The 26815-nt window shown below is 50.2% G+C and overlaps 1 protein-coding gene across 1 annotated transcript in view; it reads left to right on the top strand.

Annotated features, from left to right (window-relative positions):
- The first annotated feature begins 278 nt into the window (after positions 1 to 278).
- The window catches only part of Tead4 (TEA domain transcription factor 4), an 84934-nt gene continuing 58397 nt past the window's right edge, over positions 279 to 26815 (top strand). The window contains exons 1-2 of the mRNA XM_052721578.1: positions 279 to 375; positions 760 to 1164. Coding sequence (XP_052577538.1) covers positions 279 to 375; positions 760 to 1164 — 502 coding nt within the window. The remainder of the gene's footprint in view (positions 376 to 759; positions 1165 to 26815) is intronic.

Genomic DNA, 26815 nt, shown 5'->3' with positions numbered 1-26815 from the left:
CTGCCTTCAAGGGTTTTCTGTTTGGCCAAGGAGATCAGACAGGGAGAGCCACAGCAATAAAAACTAAATGATAATGTTCCAGAGATTGTTTGATTTTTGGAAATAGCCAAATCTTTTCTTTGGTTTTAAGTCTCCCAAAATGACAAGGTGGGTGCTAGAGCTACGTAGTAACTGTAACTGCTTTAAGCCAAGTTGTTATAAAGATTACTCAGCCCAAGCCCACGTGTTTCTCCTAAGTTGATTTGACACGTTTCTGTAACACCGGGACTTCTAACTTCATGGCGACGCTGTCCTGTATCCTGGGTCCCCAGTCAGTTCCAGCTCTCTGTGAACCCCTGCGGAGACCCTATATCCTTATTATTCTCGCAGCATCCGGTGAACCTATTAACAGGATAAAAATTCAGGGAGTTACAACCGAGCCCATGACGGGTCTCCCCTTTCCCTGCTTTCTGAGTGACAGTTTTGCAGATCCCGAGGGACACCAAGAGAACTGAAAGGGCCAGTATTGGGGAGGGCTGGAGAGGGAAAGCGGTGGCGGATCTGGGAGCAGAGCCGGGAGTTCCTGCTTCCTGCTCCCGGAGCGAGAGTCCTCGGTAGCAGCCTCGGGGAAGGGAACAGCCCTTCCTGCTCGCGACCGCGTCCTTCCAGGAGCGCAGCGAGGCGCGCCCCACCCCGGCGGAGGGGACGGTTTTCAGCTGGAAGTGGTGGTGGGACAGCTAGGGACTCAACGCCACCGGGGGATGTGGGGAGCTGGATGAGAGCGGGAAATCGGTAGATCAGAGCCTAGGCGAGTAGGCGCGAGCCGCAGAGGCGCCGAGGGACCCCGGGTTTTCTGGGCTGTGCCTGGTCCCGTGCTTGCCCGCGGTCCCCTGGGCTCCGCCCCGCCGCGCAGCCCGGCCCCTCTCCGGCCGGGTCTCCTCCCCGAGGTGAGGGTGGCAGCGCCACTCCCTCCGCTCCCTCCCCAGCCGCGCGCGTCTCATTCCAGCGCCCATTCCGCGCATTCCTGCCGGGCTCCTTTGCAAACTCCGGCCCCGGGGGTGGGGACCGCCGCAGCTCCGCGCCCCGGCCCCGCAGCCGTCGCCGCGGCTGGAAGACTCGGCGCCCCGCGCGGACCTGCTGCAGCCGGCCGAGCGCTCCCACCCCGCCTCCCGCACTCTGGGATCGGTAAGGTTGCTGAGTTCGGAGGATCTCGGTGTCCCCTCGTGGTCCCGGGCAGCACTACCGGGCAGAACCCGCGGGGCACGTGCGGGCGGTGGAGCCCAGGGGCTGGGCAGAGCAGGGTCGCCTGGGTTGAAGTATCAGAAATAGGCGATTTAAGAGCCCCAGCCAGGGCCTTTTCTACTTTTCGTCCTGGAGAAGCGAGCCCAGGAGGGAAGTGTATTGCTAGGAGCTTTTGCAGAGGTCTCCGGGGTTTGAGACCCTGTTGCTCCCCATGCTGAGGAGTGAGCTCCCCAAACTCCAAGGCGCTATACCCTAGCAAGCAGCCCAGGGTCGCGCCGCGGTGCACACACGCTCCGATTCTGTGAGTGAGTTCTAGCGAGGTCTTACTGTGTCAGCATCCTTAAGTTTTGGGTGTTCCTGAGGGAGAGAGAGATCTGTGCGCGGTGACTCACCTTGCTTTCAGTAGGTGCATTTGTTTGTGCTGAACGTGACAGTGTGTACATTGTACTACAGTACACCTTGAAGAGAGTGCTGTCTGAAACCCTGAGTGTCGAAGTGGGTGTGTGATGCCTCCTCCCCAAGACTGTCCTCGCTCTGAGGATGTTGGTTCTGGCTCTGACTTCTTCCTGCAGAACCGGAGCAGGAGACAGTGTCTCCAAGTTCTTTGTGTGCAGGGAGAAAAATTGACAGTAGTAGTTGGAGGTGCCCCCCCCGCCCCCACTCCATCCCTGCTGGGTTGGGCAGAGCTGGCAGGAAGCTGCCTACACCTGCCCCCCTTCCAGGCAGCTGTCTTTCTGAGGGAGAGTGGATCCTGTTCTAGCGGAATAGTTTAGAGAACTGCTGGAAGGCTAGGCAAAGCTGAGGTCTTTGCCTTTAGAGGATAGGATGGGTTTGGGGGAATGTTTGTGGGGGTGGACCCCCTAAAAGGAAGAGACCTTCTTAGATTGTTTTCTTTTGGGACCGAAGTCTAGTCTAGCCTGGCCTGGTATTACTACCCTAGCATAAGGTGGCTTTCATCAAAAAAAAAAAAAAAAAAAAAAAAAAGCAACAACAAAAAAATCAACTCTTTTTTGAGACAGACTCAAAAGGCAGTTACCTACCTCAGCCTGCTGGGATTACAGGCCTGAGTCACCAGGCTTAGTTGACCATGTGGGATGTTGGGATGCTGATAGTGTTTCTAAGTTGGCCTCAAGGACAAAAGAGTGTCCATGTTTACGGGTCTGAACTACATCTCGGGGTTCGCCTCTCCTTGGACCCACTGGTGGAATAATCTCTCCTTCCTTAGTAGACTATCAGACCTGACTATTCCTTAACAGTCAGGGCCTTGCTCTGTAACCCAGGCTGGGTTCAAATTGGGTGATCTCCTGCCTCAGCTTCCAGAGCGTTGGGATTACTCCCTCACTCTTCACACCTTGCTACACTACCTCGTTTCTGGGGTGGAGACTTGAGCATCTCACTGCGTGAATGCTTCAGCGACAGTCTGGAAGGCGAGGGCTGCCTTGGACTTGTTAGCTGGGTCCAGGATATTGACAGGAGCGTGGTGTGAGTGTCACAGACAGACTTGGCATCAGAGTTCTCTCTCATTAACACAACAGAGAGATGACGGCTAGAGTTTCTTGGAAGGAAGGAACAGAAAACTGTGTCAGGAGTGGGGCCTCTTGTGTGTTTCTTCCCGTCTATCCTGCTGTTGTAGATTAGATGGTCTGCTGGGAAATACCTCATATTCCTAACCACTCAGGCCATGTGTACTGCTGATTTACAAAAACAGCTCTCCTGTGGTGGAAAATGCACAGGCATAGGGGGTCAGATAGACCGGGGCAGGACACTCACTCATTACCTTTAAGGCTTTTGGGCTCAGTTTCCTGATGAGTAACATGGTGGGGGTGGGGGTAAGGGGCTGGGGCCGGAGTGGATGGGGTGGGAGGGTGAGTAACTAATACCCGTGCAGAAAACTTGCTCTGACAACTCAGTGTTTGCAAAGCACCTGGTAGCATACCCCAGGGCCCTTGGAAATGGTGTAGCTTATGTTTCCCCAAGCTTGCTGAGGGTCGAATCCAGGGTCTTAATAACACTTGAAACTAGAGGGTTTTGAATGACTGTTTCTCTGAATCCCCCTTAGGAAACCCCACCCTGTTCATCATGTTTATTTTGCCAACATGAATTGAACATTTGCTGTGGGTCCAGTGCCGGGGGGAGGCCTTCCTTTGCTACCAGGTAACGTCATTCTCCAGCTCTCATATTCTCATTTCCATTTTGCCTTGCCCTCAGGGTGAATTTGCTGAGCACTGGTACCCTCTTGGGTACTGTTGCACCCTCTGTCAATGTCCAGCCCCTTTGTGGGGAAACTGAGGCCTCGGGAGGGACCACCAAATGTTTAGAATTGCACATGCCCGGAGTGGCAGAGCTGGGACTGAAACTCAAGCTTTTCACGTTGAAGTCTGTCTCAGGATTTGTGGATCCCAATATCTGGGCCCCCACACCCTAGCTAACTTTGGTCCATCCGGTATGGAGACTGTAACAGTCTGACTTGGGTGGTACCTACCATCTTGTGATGCAGGAAAATGGTTGCAGTCAGGCATTTTCTCCTGCATCCGAGAAGAAAGTATATAGCTAACTACTTTATAGTAGGATATAAGCATGCCAGTCTGGGAGGACCCCGGGAGAGCCTTCTAATATTTCTGATATACTCTCCTTCCTCTAGAGGTCTAAGTATTACTCTACCAGGTGGGGGGAAGTATGTATGTATGTGTGTATCTCCTCATCTAGCTGTCTGTCCGTCCATCCATCCATCCATCCATCCATCCATCCATCTCTGTCTATCTGTCTGTCTGTCTGTTTATCTATCTATCTATCTATCTATCTATCTATGCATCCATCCACTCAGTCATTTTGCTTTTTGGTTCTAGGAATGAGCCCAGAGCCTCAGGTTTGCTGAGTACTCTGCTCCCCCACCGAGCTTCCAACCCCAGCTCTATCTCTTCCATCTCCCAGGATGCAAATGTCACAGCCTCCTTTGGCCTCCATTCTGTAGTCTTGTGCTGGTGACTGTCACAAAGCAATAACTATTGCCAAACTTGTGTCTCCTCCTTCTCAGGGGAGGTAGAAGACACTGGTCCCTGACTGTGGCCCTTACCCTTCCTGTAGTTGAGGCTGGTCTGGTGGCAGTTGGAAATTCAGGGCTCCTGGGGGTGGCTTTACCTCTTTGCCCCCTTGACCCTTTGTTGGCAGAAGTGGGACCGGCAGGCAGCTCTGTTTAAGGCTCTGAAATTGGAGCTGAACAGCTGCTCCCCAGCACCCTGAGGGCGGGGGTGTCACCAGGCTCAGGGGCCCAGGTGGAGGCTGGGATAGGGCAGGCCACCTCACAGGGAGTGTGGAGTCTCCATCTCCAGAGTTGCCTTGACCTCTGAAATGGTAGTTTTCTCCGCGCCAGTTTTTAAGGTTGTGTGTTGGGGAGAGTCTAGTCACACCTGTGTGGTTGTCCCTGGGGCCCTCAGCTGGTGGGACAGGATCTGTGGGAAATTTCCCACCAGAACCTCAGGCCAAGAAGTTCTGTGCCCTCTGTTTGCTTGTAACACAGGCCAGCTTCCAGAAAGGTAGGAGGATGGGCCTGCTGCTCTCTGATTTAGGCCAGGGTGGGCAGGCAGGCCCCCATGGGTGGGGACCCAGCTTCCTTTGACCCAAACTCAATGGGAACAATAGACTTCAGAGGAGTCACCAGGGGCAGGAAATGGGAGCTGTGCTAAGGCCAGGGTGACCCTCCTGGGGGATGGGACTGCACATCCGGTTGAGTGTTAGGGCCGGTGCAGAGGGCACTGGGGAGGGGCCGAGATGACACATAGGGTGGGCCCTGGGGTGGGGCTCTCCGCCTGAGGGGGCTGTTGTCTCAGAGCGAAACCTGAGCAGAAGGACCCATTATCTGGCTGAGCCCTCTGTTCTGTGTCTTACTAGCAAAGATCTTGTGTCTGGCAACCTTCTGCCGGGTTCCTGCCAAGCTCACCGGGCCAGAACCGTGACTTCCCCCTTCCCCTGGAGCCCCCAGGATGGCTTCGTGAGTTGCCTTGGCCAGGATGAAAGACTGGTGTTGTTTCTTCCTGGCTGCCCTCCAACCTGGCTGCCCTCCACCTTGGCATTGAGCCCCAAGTGATAGTTGATGGGAGGTGATGCTGGGCAAGGCTCCGGGTAGGGAGACAGAAGCCTTGGTTCACTTGGACAACCGTGAAGAGATTTCTTCAGCCACAGTCAGAGCAAGACAGGCAGGGGGAGATTCCTGCCTGAGGCAGGTGGTGGAACGTTCTAGGAGGCTGGGCATTTATCTTGCCTTCATCTGTGGAAGGGTGGGACAGATTGTGTGAGTGCTAAGGTATACTTGGCTTTGGGAGAAGTGAGAGTCAGTCAGTCCATGGAGTTTCTCTCTCTCTCTCTCTCTCTCTCTCTCTCTCTCTCTCTCTCTCTCTCTCTCTCTCTCTCTTGTGACAGGGTTTCTCTGTGTAGTTTTGGTGCCTGTCCTGGATCTCGCTCTGTAGACCAGGCTGTCCTTGATCTCACAGAGATCTGCCTGGCTCTGCCTCCCGAGTGCTGAGAGTAAAGGTGTGGGCCACCACCGCCCGGCCGAGAAAAATGCTTTAATTACACTTACTTATTTATTTTTGGCTTTGTTTTTCGAGACAAGGTTTCTCTGTGTAGCCCTGGCTGTCCTGGAACTCACTCTGTAGACCAAGCTGGCCTCGAACTCATAGAAATCCGCCTGCCTCTGCCTCCTGAGTGCTGGGATTAAAGGCATGCGCCACCCCCTGGCTTCCATGGGGTTTCTTTGTGTGAGTTCAGGTTACCAGATTCTCACAGGTTGTCTTTTGGGGTTCAGAGAGCAGCCTTAGGAGTGGCCGAAGGATCCAACCAAGAGGTGGTGGGGTAGAGAAAACACATGGTAGCCTGATTTACTTCTCCAAGGGACAAGATGAAGGTTCTGGAAATGGCAGAGTGCTGGGTTTCTTGTTCATCCCTTGCCCAGTTCTAGATCAAGTTTTATTCTATTTATCGGTTAGTTGGTTTGTTTACTTGCAGTATTGAGACTGGATCCCGGCACCTCATGCATGCTAGGCAAGTGCTCTGACCTCAGCCCTCTGTGTCAGAGTTTTGTGCAAAATCTCTACGGAGAAATGGAGTTCGGAGTAACTTGTCTCTAGCCTGGATTCACTCTGTGTAATCTTTGGATGGAGAAATATTCTTTTTCTTTCTTTTTTTTTTTTTGTGGTGCTGGGGCTGGAGCTGGGGGCCTTATGCACGCCAGGCAAGCCCTGTCACTGCCTGACGCTGTGTGTGTGTGTGTGTGTGTGTGTGTGTGTGTGTGTGTGTGTGTGTGTGTGTGTTTGAAGGACTATCCTGGGCACTGTGTGCAGAGCTCATCCTCCATATCCCACAAAGCAAGGGAGCATTCTAACGGCAGGGCCCACAGCTCTCTAGCTTTGTTCTCTCTCTATCAGTCCTGTGGGTGTTGAGGATAGTGAGCAAGCCCTGGATAGCAGAACCAGGTCCATATCATCTCAACTGGCTAGAATGTTCTAGAAAGTTGGAGGTCAAGCAAAAAGAAGACATAATTTTTATTTGCCTGGGAAACAGTTTTCCTCTGGTGCTAGGGATTGAACTCTGGGACTTGGACAGCTAGGCCAGCAAGCACTTTTCCACCGAGCCACATCCCCAGCCCTTTCAAATGTTGTTGTATTGTTTTCTGAGGTGTGGATCTCAAGCTGGCTTCACATTCATTTTGTAGCTGACAAGGACCTTGAACCGACGTCCCCTGCTGGTCCCTAACTCCCTTATGCTTGTTACAGGCATGTGCCGCCACACCTGGCTAGGTGGCACCTCAGGTGGAACCCAGGGCTTTTGCATGCCAGGCAAGCATTCTGCCAAGTAAGCTACATGCCCAACGCTTTTATTTTTTAGAGACAGGCTCAGGTAGCCCAGGCTGGCTCCACCTTAGTCTATTAGCTCTGGATGAACTTAAATTCCTTATCTCCCTGCCTCTGCCTCCCAAGTACTAGAACTGCTGTTGAGCACAACGGTGTCCAACTCCTCGGTTGTTTTTAGACAGGGCACACACTGTAGCCCATGTTGGCCTTGAACTCATGGTAGTCCTCCTGCCTCAGCCCCCTGATTATTGAGCCACCACAACTGGGTTTAAAATTTTTTTTTATTTTTTCTTGTTAAGTTAATATAGACTCATAGAAAAAAAAACCCTGGAAAATAAGAAGAAAATTGAGAGGAAACAACCAAAATGGACCATATTACAACTTAGGGATGAGGCAGTGGAGTTATGAGGTCTCTATTCAGTTCTGTCACACTCTGGCCTCGGCAAGAGCCATATCTGGCATTTAAAGGTGGAGAATATCTATTCTGTGAGAATTGTGTTTGCCAGGTGTAGCCCAGTGGAAGAGTGTTTGCCTAGACAGCATGACAGGGCCTTGGATTTCATTCCTAGGACCATCAAAAGAAAAAAGGACAAAATTAAATTTACCATTGTTGTGTGTGTGTGTGTGTGTGGTGTGTGTGTGTGTGTGTGTGTGTGTGTATGTGGCAGTTTTTGTGTCTTTAAACACATGTAAAATGTCTATTCATTTTCTTCACTGTGTGGTCTGGCGCTGGCATTGGTGACTGATGGCCAACCCTGCTGCTGCTTTCCGTGATGGCTTTGTGGATCTTGAAGAACACATTGTGAACGATCACACACCTATCTCAGCACAGTAGGATTGTGGTTCATCGGGAGCACGTCCCCTGCCCGGCTTTGTGGACCAGGAAGTTCCTGAAGCCACTGGGCAGCATGTGCTTGCCAAAGCTTGGCACCGGGATGTGGTCCTTGATTCTTCCCTGTACCGTGTTGGTTGTGTGTACCTCTGGGTTCCCACCCGTTACACTTGGTTTACTGGCTAGTGCCAGATGAGCAGCTTGGTTCCTTTCTGCATATGTGATCTTGGGCTTTGTTGGAGGTCAAAGGGCAGTGGTGATGCCGAGCAGGAGCAGGCAGCAAGGAAGGTAGGGCTTCTGTGTCTCTCTATTAAATTTTAGAAAATTTTATTGTGTGTATGTGTGGTTTGCCTACATGTATGTTTGTGCGCCATGTGTGTGCAATGCCCTCAAAGGCCAGAAGAGGGGGTTAGATCCCCCAGGACTAGAGCTATAGATGGTTGTGAGCCGCCTGATATGGGTGCTGGGAATCAAACCCAGGTCTCTGCATCTTTGGAAGAGCGGTCAGTGCTCTTGACTGCTGAGCTGTCACTCCAGGCCCTGGTTCTTTCTGAGTCAAAGTCTAAGGAGCTTAGGCAGGCCTTGAGCTCATTATTAGGCGGCCTGGAACTTTGGATCCCCTCTTCTCTGCCTCTGGAGTGCTGGATGGCATTCCAGGCATTTGCCACCATGCCTGCCCAGTGTTTGACTGTCTTAACTGAGGCTGATGGGGGACTGGAAGCTGTGATCCTGGGCGCTGTCACTCATCACTCCTGAAGACTAGCAGCCCCTCTTTGTGGCCACAGCAGAGGAGGCTCATCAGGTCTGAGTTACTGATGCAGAGTACAGCGTTCATCCCTCAACCCTTGGAGCCCCATCTTAGAATCTGTAGGTCCTGTTAGGATGTTGTGGAGGAGGTATCTACACTCTTCCTGCATGGGAAATTGGACGGGTGACCTGGGTTCTGTTTCAGCCCTTCTGTGGTGCTGAGCTTAAGAGGTCCCACTAGTGATGTTAGGGGAACTTTCCCACCAGAGATCCCTACTAGAGGGAGGAAGAGCTGCTTTCTGAACTGGAGGTGGGGGTGGGAGAGAGGAGTGTCCGGGCCGGTCAAGAAGAGCAGGAAGGTGTGGCAGTTGCTGTCTGCCCCGCCCCCCATCTTTGTGTTAGAGTCAGGCCACGCCTTGGTCCTGCTCTGAAGCTAGGGTGTGGGGAAGGTGACCCCAGAATGGAGTACTAGTCCAGATGTCAGAGGGGAACTACCCAGCAGAAATAAAACCTAAGTAAGAAGATGGTGGTAGAGCATTTGGTTAGAGTGCTCAAGGCTCTGGTTCCGTCTTGAGGCTGATTTGATTCCTAGCACCCACATCAGTATGAGGACAGCTTAGGCTGCATCAAAAAAGTCAGCGGCTGGGGTAGTGAGCCGGAGGTAGAATGCTTGCTTAGCATGTGAAAAGCTCTGGGTTTGGCCAGGCAAGATGGCGCCACAGGTAAAGGTGCTTGTTGCCAAGCCTGGCAACCTGAGTTCAGTCCTGGGACCTACGTGGCAGAAAGAGAGAGAACCAACTCCCACAGTTGTTCTTTGGCCTCCACACTCCTGCAAGTGGCATGCGTGCAGCTCCAGCCCCAGCAAACAAATAAAGCAAAATGTAATTTTTTTTGTGTGTGTGGTGGTGCATACCTTTAGTCCCAGTGCTTGGGGCAGAGGCAGGTAGACCTCTATGAAGCTCGTATGTCTCTATATGGAGTTCCAGGACTTCCAAGGGCTTTAGAGTGAGACCTTGCCTCAAAGTCAACAAACAACAAAACGTGAGTCTGGAGAGGTGGCGTAGCTGGTAAGAGCATTTTACTGCTTTTGCCAAGGACCCAGGTTCAGTTCCCAGCCCCCGTGTCAGTTGGGCAGCTCATACTCTCTGTAACTCCAGCTCCAGAGGCTCCAACATCCTCTGCTGACCTCTGCGGGTACCAAGCACCCCCGTAAGTGCACATACATATACGCAGGCAAAACATTTACACACATAACATACTTTAAATAACACACAAAAAATACTTTAAATATGTAAAAAAAAAAATCTCTATGCCACGTCCTTAGTACCTCCTAACATTTTATAATATGTTTTGACTTACGGCAATATTGTATTTTAGCGTGTAATGGATAGGAGAAGGTCAGTCAGTGATAGAGAACTTTCCTTGCAAGGCCCTGAGTTCAGTCCCTAGGACTGGGAGAAAAAGTAAAATGACGAACGACCTAGTTGGCATTATTCATAGAGTACTGAAAAACCACATCTCATCTCAGTGCTATCCGCTGCCTGGGGCTAGTGGGTACTGTTTGGATGGCATGGCTTTCCAGACAGCCTGCTTGAGTCTGAGTCCTGTCCTGTCCACCCAGGAAGGCCTTCCTTCCTTCCTTCCTTCCTTCCTTCCTTCCTTCCTTCCTTCCTTCCTTCCTCCTTCCCTCCTTTCTTCCCTCCTTTCTTTCTTTCTTTCTTTCTTTCTTTCTTTCTTTCTTTCTTTCTTTCTTTCTTTCTTTCTTTCTTTCTTTCTTTCTTTCTTTCTTCCTTCCCTCCCTCCCTCCCTCCCTCCCTCCCTCCCTCCCTCCCCCCTCCCTCCCTTCCTTCCTTCCTTCCTTTCTCCTTTTTTTTTTTTTTGAGACAAGGCCTCTCTGTGTAGCCCTGGCTGTCCTCCAACTCCCTCTGTAGACCAGGCTGGCCTCGAACTCATAGAGATCCATCTGCCTGCTGAGTGCTGGGACTAAAGGCATAAAGGCATGTGCCACTACCACCTGTCCAGAAAGGCTTTCCTAGGGCAGGTTATTTAACTGTATGGTGTGCCTCAGTTTCCCCTCCGCAGAATGAAGGTAAAAATGTTCATAGAAACCCATATTCAGTGGCACAAACCTGTAATTCCAGCGTTCTGGATAGAGGCTGAGGCAGGAGAATCTCAGAGTTCAAGCTACACGAGACCCTGTCTCAGCCAAAGAAAGGAAGAGAAAAGTCAGTAGCAATTTCACAGCATGGATATGAAGATTAGATGAGTTAATATTTAAAGTACTTTGGTCCTTGCCCAGCTCCTCCTAAGCACTGTGTGAGTGTTTGTCAAATAAATGACTTACCGACGGTCCTTAAGAACTAGACACGTTGGCATTTTTAAGGAGGGGCTGGTGATATGTTTGGAAGAGTCCAGTTGTGGAGTGGCCTGGGGAGTCCTGGCAGGCTGGGCCTGTGCCCTTGTGGTTCTGCTCTGTGAAATTGAATTCAGACGAGGGACACCATCGTCTGTGGCTGCAAATGAGACATGACAGCTCTGAGACACTGGGACAGTCTCCAGTCCTCCGGCAGGTGGATCTCAAGGGTCTGGCCGCCAGGCCTGGGAACTCCGCTGGTGTACGGGGAAACACGCCGAGATCCTCAGAAATGTCCTTTATAAACTTGTGACCTCCTGTTGTGACGGGAGGTGGGGTCACCTCCATCACCTTGGAGTTTATGCAGTTGAGTTTAAGCAGTTAAGCATACAAGAAGACATTGTATGGGTAGCTTCTAGAGGCACAAATGACTCATTCAGATGAGGTTAGGAGGAGCCAAGGAAGGCTTCTTGGAGGAGGTGAGGGAGAAGCTTTGAGAATAGGTAGGGCTGTGACACTGTGCACAGAGAAGGGGACATAGGAGGAAGAAACATCTGTGTGGTTGAAATGTCATTGTAGGAGGGCTGTTATCATGCGGTTATAAAAGAGGTAGATTTGAGCTGCACACACATCAGACAGGATGTAGGGGTGTGTGAGTGTGTGTGTGTGTGTGAGTGTGTGTTTCTGTGTGTGTGTGTGTGTGAGAGTGTGTGTTTGTGTGTGTGTGTGGCTGGGGACTGAGCTCTGCCCAGGGCTTACGTTAAATTTACATCAACAAAATGTGCTCTTTTTTTTTTTTTTTTTTTTTGGTTTTTCGAGACAGGGTTTCTCTGTGTAGCTTTGCGCCTTTCCTGGAACTCACTCTGTAGACCAGGCTGGCCTCGAACTCACAGAGATCCGCCTGGCTCTGCCTCCCAAGTGCTGGGATTAAAGGCGTGCGCCACCACCGCCCGGCTAAAATGTGCTCTTTATGGTGTATAGTTTATGGTTTCTTGACAAATGCCTGGAGTTGTGTGTGCACATCACAATTAAGGTACAGGACACTTTCACCCCCCATATTTCTTCATTTACAGGCATCTCCCCTCCCCCATGCTTGTCTCTCTCTCTCTTTTTGGTTTTTAGCTTTTGGTTTTTGAGGCAGCGTTTCTCTGTGTCTTGGCTGTCCTGAAACTCACTCTGTAGACCAGGCTGGCCTCAAACTCACAGAGATCTGCCTGCCTCTGCCTTCCAAGTACTTTGATTAAAGGCATGTGCCACCACTGCCACCCGCCCCATGCTCATCTCTTAGCAATACTGATCTATTCTCTAGTCCTGTAATTTTTGCCTTTTCAAGAAAGTCATGCAAACCAAATCATACAGATGTATAGCTTTTTGGGCCTGGCTTCTTTAACTCGCCATAATACCATTGATGGCTATCCAAGCTGCTACTTTTGCTTACCTTCAGCTGGCTCCCTTTTAGAACTGAGTAGTGTTCCATTACTGTAAATGGATGTACCAAGTGTGTTTAGTCATCTTGGGTTTTCCAGCTAGTTGTGAATAAAATTGCTCTTTAGCAGCATTTTCTGTTTCTGTGTGAACACAGGATTTTCATTTTTCTTGCATTAATACTTAGGAATGGGATGGCTGGGTCTTACATAACAGATAGATATGTTACATGTCTTGAGACTCTGCTATATGGGTCTGGAGAGATGGTTCAGTGGTTAAGAGCACTGACTGCTTTTCCCAGAGGACCTAGATTCAATTCCCAGCACCCATATGGTGGCTCACAATTATCTGTAGCTCCAGATCCTCTTCTGGCCTCCATGGTTGACCAGGCCATGTAAGGCATGTAATACTCATACATAAATTCAGGCAAACACTCACACACTATATCTAAATCTGCCATACTCTTTCTAGTATGCACCATTCTGTATTTCCACTTAGCAACATGTGAGTGTGTTCCATGCTCATTTTCATGGCTTGATGTGTCAGGGTGTTGACTGGTCTTCATTCTACGTGCATGTGTATGTGCTTGAGTATGTATCTGTACCACTTGTGTGTCTGGTGCCCACAGGGGCCAGAATTAGCATAAGATCCTCTGGAACTGGAGTTACAGGTGGTTGTGAGTCACCTTGTGGGTGCTGGGAACAGAACCTGGCTCCTGCAAGAGCAGCCAGTGCTTTTAACTGCTGAGCCATCTCTCCAGCCCTGGTTTATGTTTCTAGTGGCTAGCGATGCTGAACATCTCATTTGCTTAGAACTATGGTGAGGGGTCTGTCCAATTTTTACCCATCTTTTCTCTTGTTTTGAGCATTCTTTAATAATCTACTTCCAGGCCCTTTGCCAGGTATATTCTTCTTTTCATTTTGTTTTTGTTTTGAGACAGAGTCTATGTAGTCTGGCTGTTCTGGAACTCTATGTAGACCAAGCTGGCCTTGAACTCACAGGGATCTGCCTGCCTCTGCCTCCCAAGTGCTGGGATTAAAGGTGTGTAACACTATACCTGGCTTGCCAAGTATATTCTTCATTGATTTTTTTAAAAAGTTTTTATTAGCCGGGCGGTGGTGGCGCACGCCTTTAATCCCAGCACTCGGGAGGCAGAGCCAGGCGGATCTCTGTGAGTTCGAGGCCAGCCTGGACTACCAAGTGAGTTCCAGGAAAGGCGCAAAGCTACACAGAGAAACCCTGTCTTGAAAAACCAAAAAAAAAAAAAAAAAAAAAAAAAAAGTTTTTATTACTTTATGGACGATGTATGCATGTGGAGGGTAGAGAGCACTATGTGGTCCTGGGTGTGGAATACAGGTCATGAGGCTTGGTGGCAAGTGCCGTGTGTGTGTGTGTGTGTGTGTGTGTGTGTGTGTGTGTGTGTGTGTGTGTGTGTGTGTTTCTTGAGATAGGGTCTCACCCTGTAGCTCAGTCTTCTCTCTCTCTCTCTCTCTCTCTCTCTCTCTCTCTCTCTCTCTTTCTCTTTTGGTTTTTCGAGACAAGGTTTCTCTGTGTAGCTTTGGTGCCTGTCCTGGAACTCGCTCTGTAGACCAGGCTGGCCTTGAATTCACAGAGATCCGCCTGGCTCTGCCTCCTGAGTGCTGGGATTAAAGGTGTGCACCACCACCACCCGCTTCTCTCTCTCTCTCTCTCTCTCTCTCTCTCTCTCTCTCTCTCTCTCTCGGCTTTTCAAGAGACAGGGTTTCTTTGTGCAGCCCTGGCTGTCCTGAAACTAGCTATGTAGGCTGGGCTGGCCTCGAACTCAGAGATCCACTTGCCTCTGCCTCCCAAGTGCTAGGATTAAAGGCGTGCGCCACCACTGCCTGGCTTCAGGTTGCTCTTGAACCTTGAACTAACAACAGTTCTTGTGGTTCATCTTCCCAAGTACTGGGATTCCATGTGTGAACCACCACTTAAAGAAAAAGATCCCCAAAGGGAGGTGATTGGTGTGAGGGACTCTGAAAGTGAGCCGAGCATGACCCCTTTTCAAGGGCAAAGGTGGGATCCAGGCTGAGGAATGGGGAACCCAAAGAGTGGTCTATGGAGAAAAGATACAACAGTGTGTGCTCCTCCCCTCCAAGGTCTGCTTCTAGCTAAGCATCTGCTGTACAGCTCAGAGCAAGAGGCTCAGGTGGGCATCCTCTGTGGCTGGCCAGTAGAACCTGGTCCTCCTTCATGCGTGATGGGTTAGGCTAGGCCATCTCCACCCAGAAGAAAATAAGGGCTATTGCCCCAGCCTGCACCTCAGCCATTTACATGGCCTTGTTTCCAAACTGAATGACCATGTGTTTTGGAATGGGAGGTGGGGTGACTGGCAGGCCTTCAGGGGTGCTGGGTGTGTGGCTGAGCCAGAGGTTCTCAGTGGGATGAGTTTTCTGGGTCAGGGTGGATCCTCTGCTTTGGTGACCTCAGTCTAGAGTGTCTTCCTCAGCCCTATCTCTGTGGCTCTGAGACATTTCTATGGAAAATGACCAAGACTAGGTAGATGCTGCCTGCTGCCTCTTCCTAGAGCTGGGCCTACACCCTCGCCTTCCTGTATACTGGGAGCGTGGCTCTGTCCACATGGTAGAGCATTCCTTCTCCAGAGAGGAATTGAACTCAGTGAGGGGCAGAACTCCAGTTACTGGTTTGGGCTTAGTCTCAGGTCCTAGATGGACAAGGGCAGCCCTGTATGTCTGGGAGAGTAGTTGAGGGCCAGCCCAGCCCTAAGGGGGAATTAAGCCTTAGGGTATGCTCTGTCTACCCTAGGGGACTGCCACCTGATGGATGGGATTACCATGGTCAGCCTCAGGGCTTGGCTGACAAAGACTTTGCAGGGAGCTCCCTTGTGTTGAGCTGAACTTTTCTGGGACAGGTCTGTTTTGGGTAAAGTCAGCTGTTCTGCTTAGGTCCTTGGCTGTTAAGGACTGTTACTGCTTTTGCTTTAGTATGGAAGCCTGAAGAAAGGTCCCTAGGAAAGAATACAAGAGTTAAGTCTTCCTTGTTCCAAAATTAACGTTTTTTAAAATAATATTAGGGTGTGTGTGTGTGTATGTGTGTGTGTGTGTTTAAGAGGGAGAGAGGGAGAGAGAATGCCACAGCACACATGTGGAGGGAGCTGAGAGGACAGTTTTCAGGAGTCCATTCCCTCCTTCCACCTTGGGAGCCCTGGAGATCAAACTCACATTGTTAGGATCGGCAGCGGGTGCCTTTACCCAATGAGCTATCTAGACTTTTTTTCTTCACTGTGTAGCTGTGCTTGGCCTGGAACTTACTATGTAGACCAGACTGGCCTCAAACTCACAGAGATCATCCTGCCTCTGTCTCCTGAGTGCTGGGATTAAAGTCCTGTGCCACCACACCCAGTAAGCAGACTTAAAAATGGCGGTTTGAGGGGCTGGAGAGATGACTCAGTGGCTAACAGCATGCATTGCTTTTGCAGAGGACCTGAGTCCATTTTCCCAGCACCCATGTGGGGGTAGCTCACAGTCCCTTCTTAACTCCAGCTCCAGGGGCTCTGACACCCTCTGAGGGCACCTGCACTCATGTGCACGTATCCACACACATACGTAGATGCATACCCACAAATGAAACCGAATGTATCAGTTTGGAGTTTATAGAAGAATCGAGGACAAAGTGTAGAGTTCCTTGATTTATACATCTTCCCTCAGTTTCCTTGATTAGTAATATCTCTAATTAGAGTGGTGCCTGTGTTATAATTGGTGTTAGCAGTCTGTCAGCCTGTGGTTCACAGAAGGGCTCACGCTGGGCTCTGATACCTGCATGGTGGTGTGTACTCGCTGTGGGTGTATCATGCAAGATAGCTCCAGTGCCCTAAAAAACGCTTTTCATCTTTTCTTCCAACCCTAGATAACCTCTGACCTCTCTATTCACCCAGGGGTTTTCCCTTCTCTCGTCTTCACTCTGTGTAGTGGGCGCCAGAAAAAAGGCTGCTGCGTGTCCTGCTCTACGATGTTCCACCCGATTTCCTGGAGACAGGGTCTTTCTGAACCTGGTGATAGACTGGTGGCCAGCAAGTCCGGAAGATCTGCCTGTCTTCACCTCCCCTCTGGCTCTGGGAGGTGCGGGTGTGTGGCCATACGTGGGTGTCGGGATCCGAACTCAAGTCCTTGTGTTTGCACAGGAGGTGTCGTCACCCACAGAGCTGTCTCCAGCCCCCCGAGAGTTTTGTCTTTTCTAGAAGAATACAGAGATTCAGCCCTTTCAGACGCTTCTTTCACTCGGCGTTCAAATACCTTTCCACGGCTTGATAGGAAATGCCTTTTTCATCAGCAAATAATATTCCACTAATCTTGCCCTTTTCTTGGGCCACTGAAATTCAAAGAGGGCACGTGTCCGCTTCTGGAGGTTCCGGCAGTCTACAGCAAACCCGAGCTTGAGCCTAATTCTTTTTTCTTCCATTACCTGTTCCCAGGAACGTAAAAATCATGTTTCATCATGGCTTCATTACCTGCTGTGGGGCCCCAGACAGAGGGTGGAGGGGTGTGGAAGCCAGTTGCTGTGACCCACTTCCTGGAGGTGTTAGGGACAGGTCTGCAGACACCCACGGCTCAGCTGTTTGGAAAGACTAGCTGGGGTCAGGTTCCCCAACTTCCAAAGAGCAGAGCGTGATGGGATGCTGATCTGAGCAGCCTGTCCTCCCTTACTCAGGCTGAGCTTGGGGCTGGTTTCTTAGGACTCCCTCCTTTTCTCTGGGCCTGGGAGCTTCCCTTCCCACCTCTCCTTGAGAGTGAGGCTCCTCCCCGACTTCCTTCCCCAAGTGCCTCCCCACCCACTTACTTATCTCCCTTTCATTCCTCCTGATTCACACACAGCCTCCCCCTCCACAGCCTCCCCCTCCTCGGTCCCGCCCTGCTCAGTTGCCGTAACCTCGAAGGCAACAGCCCTCCTTATGCTCGGCAGTCAGGTTTGAATTTGTTTATTTATTGGCTCGTTTGTTTTAGGGACCTGGGCCTCCGCCTCCATCTGGAGCCTTGCCTCTGAGTAGCTGGAACTTCCCGCAGGCCAGCACACATGGCCAGTGTGTCCACTGGATCCTCAGCACTGGGTATATTTTGGATGAACATGGAGTTCAGAGAGGTCCTGTACGGGCTGGATCTCTGCCCCATCAGGCTCTTTTGTTCCGATGTCTCTTTCCTCTAAACCTTATGGGCGCTTCCTGCTGCCTCCCGAGGTTCCCATCCTGTCAAGAGCAAGGCCTGGTCACTTCCTGGGTGGCAGGAAGACAGTGTCTCTGCACTGGGTGCCTGGGAAGGCCGCATACAGCAGGCCAACATTCTGCCACTGAGCCAGAGCCTAGCCTGGGCAGCCTGTTTATTTTTGCTTCTTTTTGAGATATAGTTTCATATTGTATCCCAGAATGGCCCTGAACTCAGTGAGTAGCGCTGATTGGTCTTGAACTTGGGGTACTCTTCCTGCTTCAACACCCAGAGTGCTGGGATTATAGGCATAAGTCACTACATCTGGCTACAGTTTTTGGTGCTAAGGTTCAAACTCAGTGTCTGGCACACACTAGGCACGTAGGCAGTCAAGGAGCTGAGCAATGGCTGGTAAGATAGAGTTTTAAACTCTAGAAGCGTCTTTAAGTGCACTAGATTCTATTCGAAGCCAGCATGAAGGCCAAGTAAGTATTCCAGTGGTAACTTAGGCACAGGGACGCCTAGGTTTGGTTTGATCTAATCTCTGCATTGCTGGGGATGGAGCCATGGACTTCATTGTAGATGTAACCAACCGTCTTTTTAAATAAGAAACACAGAACCAATGCAAAGAAGAAAGCCAAGAGGTCAGAGCTAAGAGCTAAAACCTTACCCTTCCTCCTGTGGTGGTCCTACCCCTCCGAACCAGAGCTACCCCTGTGTTAAAGTCTTTATATAGAGTTCCTGTTCTGCCTTCTCATTGGTTGTAAACCCAACCACATGACCGCCTCGTCACGGCCTGTCTGTATAGGCCTCCAGGTTTTCCATGATTGGTATTGAGATTAAAGGCATGTGTATCCAATAATGGCTGTATCCCTGAACACACAGAGACTTACCCAGCCCTGCCTACCAAGTGCTGGGATTATAAGCGTAGGCCACCACTGCCCTGCTTTCCTATGGCTTGCTAATAGCTCTGACCCCCGGGCAACTTTATTTATTAACATACAAATAACATTTTAAAGGCGGGTGCTGATCCACTGAGCCCCAGCTCAGCCCAAGCCTTGATACACACACACACACACACACACACACACACACACACACACACACACGAACACACATATTCTAGAAGGCCCCCTTCTTCCCTCCGGCCAGCCAGCCTGACCCTTTGAAAGTCAAACGGGTCAGTTTTTTCTGGCTGAGTAGCTGGCCTAGCCGAGGCTAGTCCACTTTGCTGGACTGTTTTCTTTCCCTGCTCCTTCTCCTTCCTCTGTTCTCCAGGAGCCCATCTACCCACGGCAGGCGGGAAACTTTCTTGTTTGGTCAATCTTCATTTCCAAGTACAGACAGGCCGCTCTTCTTTGTCGTCTGCACTTTGGACCAGGTCCCCTGAAGTGCCTTCTCGGTCACATCTTCTTTTCCCTTCCTGCCTCTTTTTTTTTTTCCTTCCTCCAGAATCTCACTATGTAGCCCTGGGTGACTTTGAATTTGCTATGCAGACCAGGCTGACCTTGAACTCATAGGTATCCTGCCTCTGCCTTCTGGGATTAAAGGTGTATGCCACCTTGCCGGGCTTTTTAACGACCTTTACATGCCCAGGAATAGAGCCAGGGTGGTACATTGTCTGTGGTGCCCACACTAGGGTGTGAAGGCTGAGGCAAAAGCGCCGGAGGTTTGAGGCCAGCCTGGACTACGTATAGCAAGACGGTGACTCAAACAGTCCTTATGGTAAAATGCAACAGGCCAGGCCTGGTGGTGCAGATCCGTAATCCCAGACTAAGGCAGGAGGACCACAAGTTCAGTGCCTGCCTGGGCTTTACAGTGAATTTGAGACCAGCAAGAGCCTGTCTCAACCGCTTAAAAAGGGACTGGCGGGGTTGGGGGTGGGAGTGGGGTGGGGGTGTGGGCATGTGTGAGGCTCTGGCTTCAATCCCCAGTAACTCAATTAGTCAATCAAATATATTCATAATGTAAAATTACCCTCATCGCCAAGTTTTTGTTTTTCCTTCTCTTCCTTCCTCCTCCACCCCATCTCTTTCTTTCCTTTTTGGATACTATGTAATCCAGGATGGACTCTAGAGCTTGCAACATGGCTCAGGCTAGGCAAGAACTCTTAGGGATTTTGCCGCCTCAGTCTTTTTTCCAAGGGTGGTTTGAGAGAGGGTCTCCTGTATAGACAAAGGTGCTTTGAGCTCACTGAGATCTGCCTCCCAAGTGGTTAAAGATGTGTGTCACCGTGCCCAGTCTACTTAAGTGCTGGGGTCACAGGTGTGTACTACCACTTGACCCTACATGGGGATAGTAGCTCTGGCTGAGTTTCACAGGCTGGCCTGCACCTTGCAGTCCTCCTGCGTAAGTCCCCCAAACACTGGGATTGCCAGCATGTGCTACCTTGCCCAGCTTTTCATAATGAATACTAAAACTGTTTTTAGTGTGTGTGTTCTGCCTGCACGTATGTCTGTGCACCACATGTATGCAGTGCCTGCTGGAGGCCAGAAGAGGATGTCAGATCCCCTGGAACTGGAGTTACAGACGGTTGTGAGCCTCCATGTGGGTGCTGGGAACCAAACCTGGGACCTTTGCAACATCAGCAACTACCTTGACGACTGAGCCACCTCTCCAGCTCCTCATCATAACTCCTTTTGAGTCTGCAGTTTTATGTCCCTAAGCATGTTCACAGTTCAACTATCACCGCTATCCATTTCCATAACTTTTCATCCTTCCCAACAGAATCTCTGTACCAAAACATAACCACTATTTTCCCTCCTCCCAGCTTGGGAACGTCTCTTCGACTTTCTGTCACTGAATTTGATTGTTCGAAGTACTTCTTGTAAGTGGCCAAAAAACAAACAAGGCACTATTTGTTTGTGTCTGGCTTATTCCACTTAGTAGAATGTGTGTAAGGCTCATCCATGTTGGGGCATGTATCAACTTTTTTCTGACTGAATACTGTTCCATCGTGTGGATGTACCACATTTTGTTTATTCATCGGTTGATGGACACCTGGGCTGTTGTCACCTTTGGACTGTTCTGGAATCTTTGTGCAGGAAGCTCCCCTAGCACACTGGCTGTGGTACTCTCAGGACCTTGAGCTCAGCATTCCTCTTCCCAGGACAGTGCGTTTACCTAAGCACGTGTTATTCTCCCTAGAGGCCGCCAAGCCGGCTTCTGTTTTGTTTGTTCTTTGAGGCAAGGTCTCAGACTTGGTCCAGGCTGGTTGTAAACTTGGTGTCTTTCTCTCTCAGCTTCATGAGTATTGATTACACAGCCTCACACGGTCACACCCAGCTGGTCTACTGGCGTTTTTTTCCACGGTAATTACGTCCTATAAAGTCACTGAATTAACAAACACCGAACCATTACTCACAGGAGAAACACTGGGCTGCATTCATTCAAGCCTCTGGTCACAAGATTTTTGCCAGCCAATTAATTTATAGGCTTGTTTGGTGGGTGCTTCTGTCCCAAGACACCTTGCTTAATGTACATTGTTGATTCATTAACCGGGAGGCCGTGGTAGCAGTACCAGAACTCACGCCTTCAGGAAGCTCATTTATCTAGCACACGTGTTTTCTCCCTCAGGCACATTCCAGCCTCCTGTGCATGGGAACAGACAGTTCTTTGCTCGAGGCTGTTCAATTTGCTTTTAGTAAGAATCACGTAGGTAGTATCAAGCAGAGGGTTAATGGGTGTGATGCTATGCATCAGCCATGAAAAGTGAAAAATAAATAGAAACAGTGAAGCAAAATAAGCTCATAGAAGATAGAATGTTAGCACATATATATGCATATACGTACATACGTACATACACACAAGTGTTTATTCATTTGTGTTTTCTCATTGATTTAGATAGAGACTAGAGCTCACTATATCCCTGGCCAGCTTGAAACTTGACTACGTAGCCCTTGTTCCCAAGTGCCAGAGTTCCAGGTGTCCACACACCACTGTGCTTGGTGATGGGATGTAAATATTTTTAATGCTTTACAGAGAATATTTCAGCGATGTGTGTGTGTATGTGTGATAATAGCTTACATTGTCTTAATTCACAGCTTGTTTCTTTCTTACATAAGTAATGACTTCTTAGAAATAGTTCGCCTGTTTTCTATCAATTAAATATTAATACAGTTTGATTCTTTTTCATTCAGCTCAGCTAGTTCACTGAAATATTCAGCTAAATAACTCGTGGTGTGTGTGTGTGTGTGTGTGTGTGTGTGCGTAGGTCAGAGGACAACTAGGTTCTTTCCCTCTTATCGCGTGGACCCCAGGGACTGAACTCAGGTCATTATGCTTGGTGGCAAGCTTGCTCTCTTACTGAGCCATCCCGCTAGCTGGGGCCACTTTGAATAGGGACGTCAGTGGGGCATGGTGGCTCCTGCCTAAAATGCTGGCATAAAGGAGGCTGAGGCAGGAACAGTGCAAATTCAAGGCCACAGAATGAGATGAGTTAAAACATATGGGAGGGCATGTGTAAGTTATAGAAATTCACTGCCGTTCTGTACAGGACACACAGGCTTCAGAAAACACGGCATCCTCTTTCTGGAACCATCCCCTAGATGTTCAAGATCACAGGTACCAGAATCTACAGATGCTCTGGTCCCCGGTGATGTTCGAGATCACAGGTACCAGAATCTACAGATGCTCTGGTCCCCGGTGATGTTCGAGATCACAGGTACCAGAATCTACAGATGCTCTGGTCCCTTGGTGGTGTTCGAGATCACAGGTACCAGAATCTACAGATGCTCTGGTCCCTTGGTGGTGTTCGAGATCACAGGTACCAGAATCTACAGATGCTCTGGTCCCTTGGTGGTGTTCGAGATCACAGGTACCAGAATCTACAGATGCTCTGGTCCCCTGGTGGTGTTCAAGATCACAGGTACCAGAATCTACAGATGCTCTGGTCCCCCGGTGGTGTTTGAGATCACAGGTACCAGAATCTACAGATGCTCTGGTCCCCTGGTGGTGTTTGAGATCACAGATATTCTTGAGTAGATGACCCCACATACAAACCTGGAGAACTGATTGCACTTGATTATGTATTTCTTTTTTGAGACAGGGTCTCCTCTAGTCTACGCTGGCCTTGAACTCCTGATGACCTTGAATTCCTGATTCTCTTTCCTCCTTTCTGTCTCTTCCTCACAATTCTGAATAAGTCAGGGGAAGGTAATGGACTGGAACACAGAGATGAGGCATTACAGCAAGGAAGAGGGAGATTTCCCTGGCTCTTCCTGGCTCGGACCACTCTTCTCCTTCCTGGGAGTACGTCCCTCTGTCGTCTCTGAGACGGATCCAGGCTATGCTAACTGCGAAGCAGAAAGCCCAGGGCTCAGATGTCCAGTCCTAGCCTCAACCAGCTCTGTGGCCATTTGATGGTCACACTTCCCCTCTTAGGGTCTCAGTTTCTTGACCTAATTCTGAACAACTCCAGGTCCCCTCTGCAGGTCTGTTTCTCTCTTACACAAAGCTTGGGGACCAGCGTCTCCCCACTTGGGCTTCTCCAGAGGCTGAGGGGGCAGCAGAGCCCTTGCCGATGTCAACTAAAAACCACAGCTCTCATCTCAAAGGGAATAAGAGAGAATTTATTCTGGAGCCATTAATAGTGACCATGGCCCAGGAACCCAGATTTAAGTTACCCCAAATTCCATGTTCCAAGGTGGAAGCGGTTTCACAGGGTTTTTACAGTTTTACAGAACAAAGAAAGCCACGAGTCCAGGCAAGTTTGAAATGCGTTGGTGAGTACTTCACAGAGGCAGCTACCGTGAAATGGGGGTGGGGGAGCTGTTCTACAGGCCTCAGGTGCCCTGTGATGACACTCTGAGCTCTTGGATTGGCAGATGCTAGCGCTCCGCTAAGTTAATGACTTCTAAAAGGATTCTATTTATGATCACAAATTGTTAGTTCAGATACAGAGTGGGCCAAGGCATGGCTGTTCCAGGAGGCTAAAATGAGACCAAAATAAAGTAATTAGCTTCTGAACCTACAAGATTCCAACCTCTCCACTAATGGCATTCCGATAGGTCCATCAGTCTCTGCAGACACAGCAGCTCCTTCCAGGAGTTTTTTTGGTTCACAGCCAGACACAGCTTCTTTTCATGAAAATTCATGAAAAGAACACCGAGAAGGACCAGGAAAGCTCACCGTGCACAGAGAGGCTTGTCTAGCTCCCTTAGCCGGCCACCCTTCTCACATCTGGTTTATATCCCCCCTGCTGTGGTCAGACCATGTCCCCTTCCACTGGTCACATAATGGAAGCTTGGTGATTTGCTGTGAGGAAGAGCCTCTGAGCCCGCAGACTGAGCCAGTCACTCACCAACTGTGGGACTTGGGCCCAGCAATGCACCATGAAGTGTCTCAGTCTCTCCAGCTGTGAAATGGGCTGGGCCTTACTAGCTCAGAGGGGTATCTGGGGTGAGGGACGAGGTAGTCAAGTGCCTAGTCCAGCTTGGCACGAAGTGGGTCTAGGAAAGTGTTCCCTGTAGTGTCATATTAAGGTCATTCACTGTCAGGGCAGAACGTGTCCCTCAGTGTCCTAGGCACCTTCTGCAGACACCCAGTTCTTCAGGCTTCTTTGCCGTGTGTACTGGGAACGGAGTCATGGGGGGAGACTGGGGAGGCAATCGCTCTCTAACCCAGCCCGGCTCTCTCTCATCTAGACCGCCCCCTCCCTGGCCCCGAGTTATTGTTGAGCACCAAGACACAGGGGGTCCCGGCAGAGGCAGCACCTGCCAAAGCCAAGGGAGATGATCAGGTGGTGTGTTAGTGTGTGTGCTACAAGCCGGAGTCAGCCGGCCGAGGACCTGAGCCTGTGTGTCACACTGTGACTCCTCCCACCTGCCTTCCACCTTCGATTCAGAATAGTCACGCGGTGTGTTGATTGACTGCTGGCAGGGGTTAAATTAGGGCAGGCCTGCCCCCATCAGGGAAGCCTCCTAAATGAAGTTGGGATTCAGGAGGGGAGGGGAGGGGAGGGGAGGGGAAGGGAGGAGAAGACCTGGGCTGTGGAGATGGGTCTGAAACAAGCCTGAGATTTTTCTCTCCTCTCTCCTTTCCTCCCTCCCTCCTGAAAGTGGTGGATTGATCCTAGGGCCTTGTGCATGCCTAGATGCCAGGTAGGCATGCTATCAGCCTGGTTTTTTGGGAGGGTGGGGGTAGTAGTGGAAGTGGTAGACTGGGCCTTATACTGTGGCCTAGCTTGCCCTTGAACCTGTGACAGCCGTCCTGCCTCACTCAGCTTCCTGAGTGCTGGGGTTACCAACCTGCATCACTCCCCCCCACCCCCCCCAAGGCAGGGTTTCTCTCTGTGTAGCTCTGGCTGTCCTGGAACTCTCTTTGTAGACCAGGCTGGCCTCCAACTCATAGAGATCTGCTTGCCTCTGTGTCCCAAGCGTTGGGATTAAAGGCATGCACCACTAACGCCTGGCCAATTTTTTGTCTTTATTTTTATTTATTTATTTATTTTTTTGAGACAAGGTCTCACCCCTCATCTGTGGGTAGCCAGGAACTGACTATGTAGCCCCAGGCTGGCTTTGAACTTGTGATCTTCCTGCCTCTGCCTCCTGAGTGCTGGAATTACAGGTGTGAGTCACCATGCATTGTCTAATTATCTTTCTTTTTGGAGGTAAGGTCAGCGTAGCGAAGGCTCAAAGCCTCTTCCCTACCCTCCTCCTTGAATGTTTCCAGGGCCACCATACACTTGTGCTTTAGTTTTTGTGATACTCTGGATGAGTGGACGGTGGGCTCAGTCTCTATAGAGCCCAGTCTGGTAGGAATAGCCAGGGCTAGGTAATAGTCAGGAGCCATTGTACTAGATGGGGCCAGGCCAGTCCCAAATAGTGTCTCTCTGGCTCCAGCTGGATTAGATCAAGGGCAGAGTATCTGGGGTTCAGATTTGTTATTTCTCGTCTGGGTCATCAAACCACGCTGGGAGTTCTGCCAGCCTGGAGGAGAATTCTGTGCTGAAGGGGATTCCCAACTTGTAGGGTGGGTCTCCCGGAAGGAAACCTCAGGTTTTCTTTTCCCTCCTAGTTCCAGTCACAGGTTGGTCACTGCAATGCAAGGGCTGTTCTAGCGACCGCTCTCAGAGCCCACAGGCAGTGAGGGTCCTGGTGTGGCTGGACCTTTGGTCTATACCTCCAAAGTTCTTAGAGGCAGTGGCTGGGGAGGAGGCTTTAGGGAACCGTTTCTGTCTTTGCTCTGAGTGACCAGACTCTTGCCTCATTTCTGTGTCACACCAGGCATGTCTTGTAAACATTAGGAGTTTCAATTTCTGTCACGTCCTGTTTGGATTGGGGGCCGTGGGAGTTGGTTATAGATCACATATTGACAGCTCGTGAGTTATCTGCACAGACAGCCCCCAGTGTACAAAGGTCGACATGGGGTTTTTCGGCTTTACAATGGTGTGGAAGTGATGCACCCTTCAGTAGACGTTGTTCTTTGAAACCTGAATTTTGCTGTTTCCCTGGCTAATGATAAACAGTATGTTCTTGTCACGTGGGGCAGCAGCAGTGAGCCGCAGTGCCCAGCCAGCCACGTGGTCACAGTGTTGCCAGCCTTGCTGAGATGCGGGTATTGAATATATTTCATGGGATGTGCAAAGTCAGAGTGTAAAAGTATGTAGGCAGGGTACAGAGGTGCAAACCCTTAATGCCAGCACTTGGGCACCAGAGGCAGGAAGATCACTATGAGGTTGAGGCCAGCCCGATCTATATAGAGAGTTCTAGGCTAGCCAGGGCTACACAGTGAAGCCCTAATGTTAGTATTCTAACTTAAAAAAAAAACCATATCCCACTGAAGGGCTGGAGAGATGGCTCAGCAGTTAAGAGCACTGGCTGCTCTTGCAGAGGACCTGGGTTCAGTTCCCGACACCCACATGGCAGCTCACAACCATCTCTGACTCTGGTTCCGGGGATCCAGCAGCCTCTTCTGACCTTTGCAGGCATCGAGCACACATGTGGTACACATAGCACACATCCAGGCATCACACTCAGACATAAAATAAAATCTGAAAGAAATGTTCAGTGTCCATAACTAACCAGGGAAATAGAAATGAGAATTGCTTCGAGAGTCTGTCTCGGGGCTGGGGATTTAGCTCAGTGGTAGAGTGCTTGCCTAGCAAGCACAAGGCCCTGGGTTCGGTCCTCAGCTCCGGAAAATTAAAAAAAAAAAAAAGAGACCACAGATGCTGGTGAGGTTGTGGGAAAGGAAACTGTTCTTCACTGCTGGT

This window comes from Peromyscus californicus, unplaced genomic scaffold, assembly GCF_007827085.1.
Source record: "Peromyscus californicus insignis strain IS unplaced genomic scaffold, ASM782708v3 Scaffold_6__1_contigs__length_162567912, whole genome shotgun sequence".
Lineage (NCBI taxonomy): Eukaryota > Metazoa > Chordata > Mammalia > Rodentia > Cricetidae > Peromyscus > Peromyscus californicus.
Note: the sequence above shows the minus strand (reverse complement) of the source record. Positions and strands in the feature narration are given on the sequence as shown.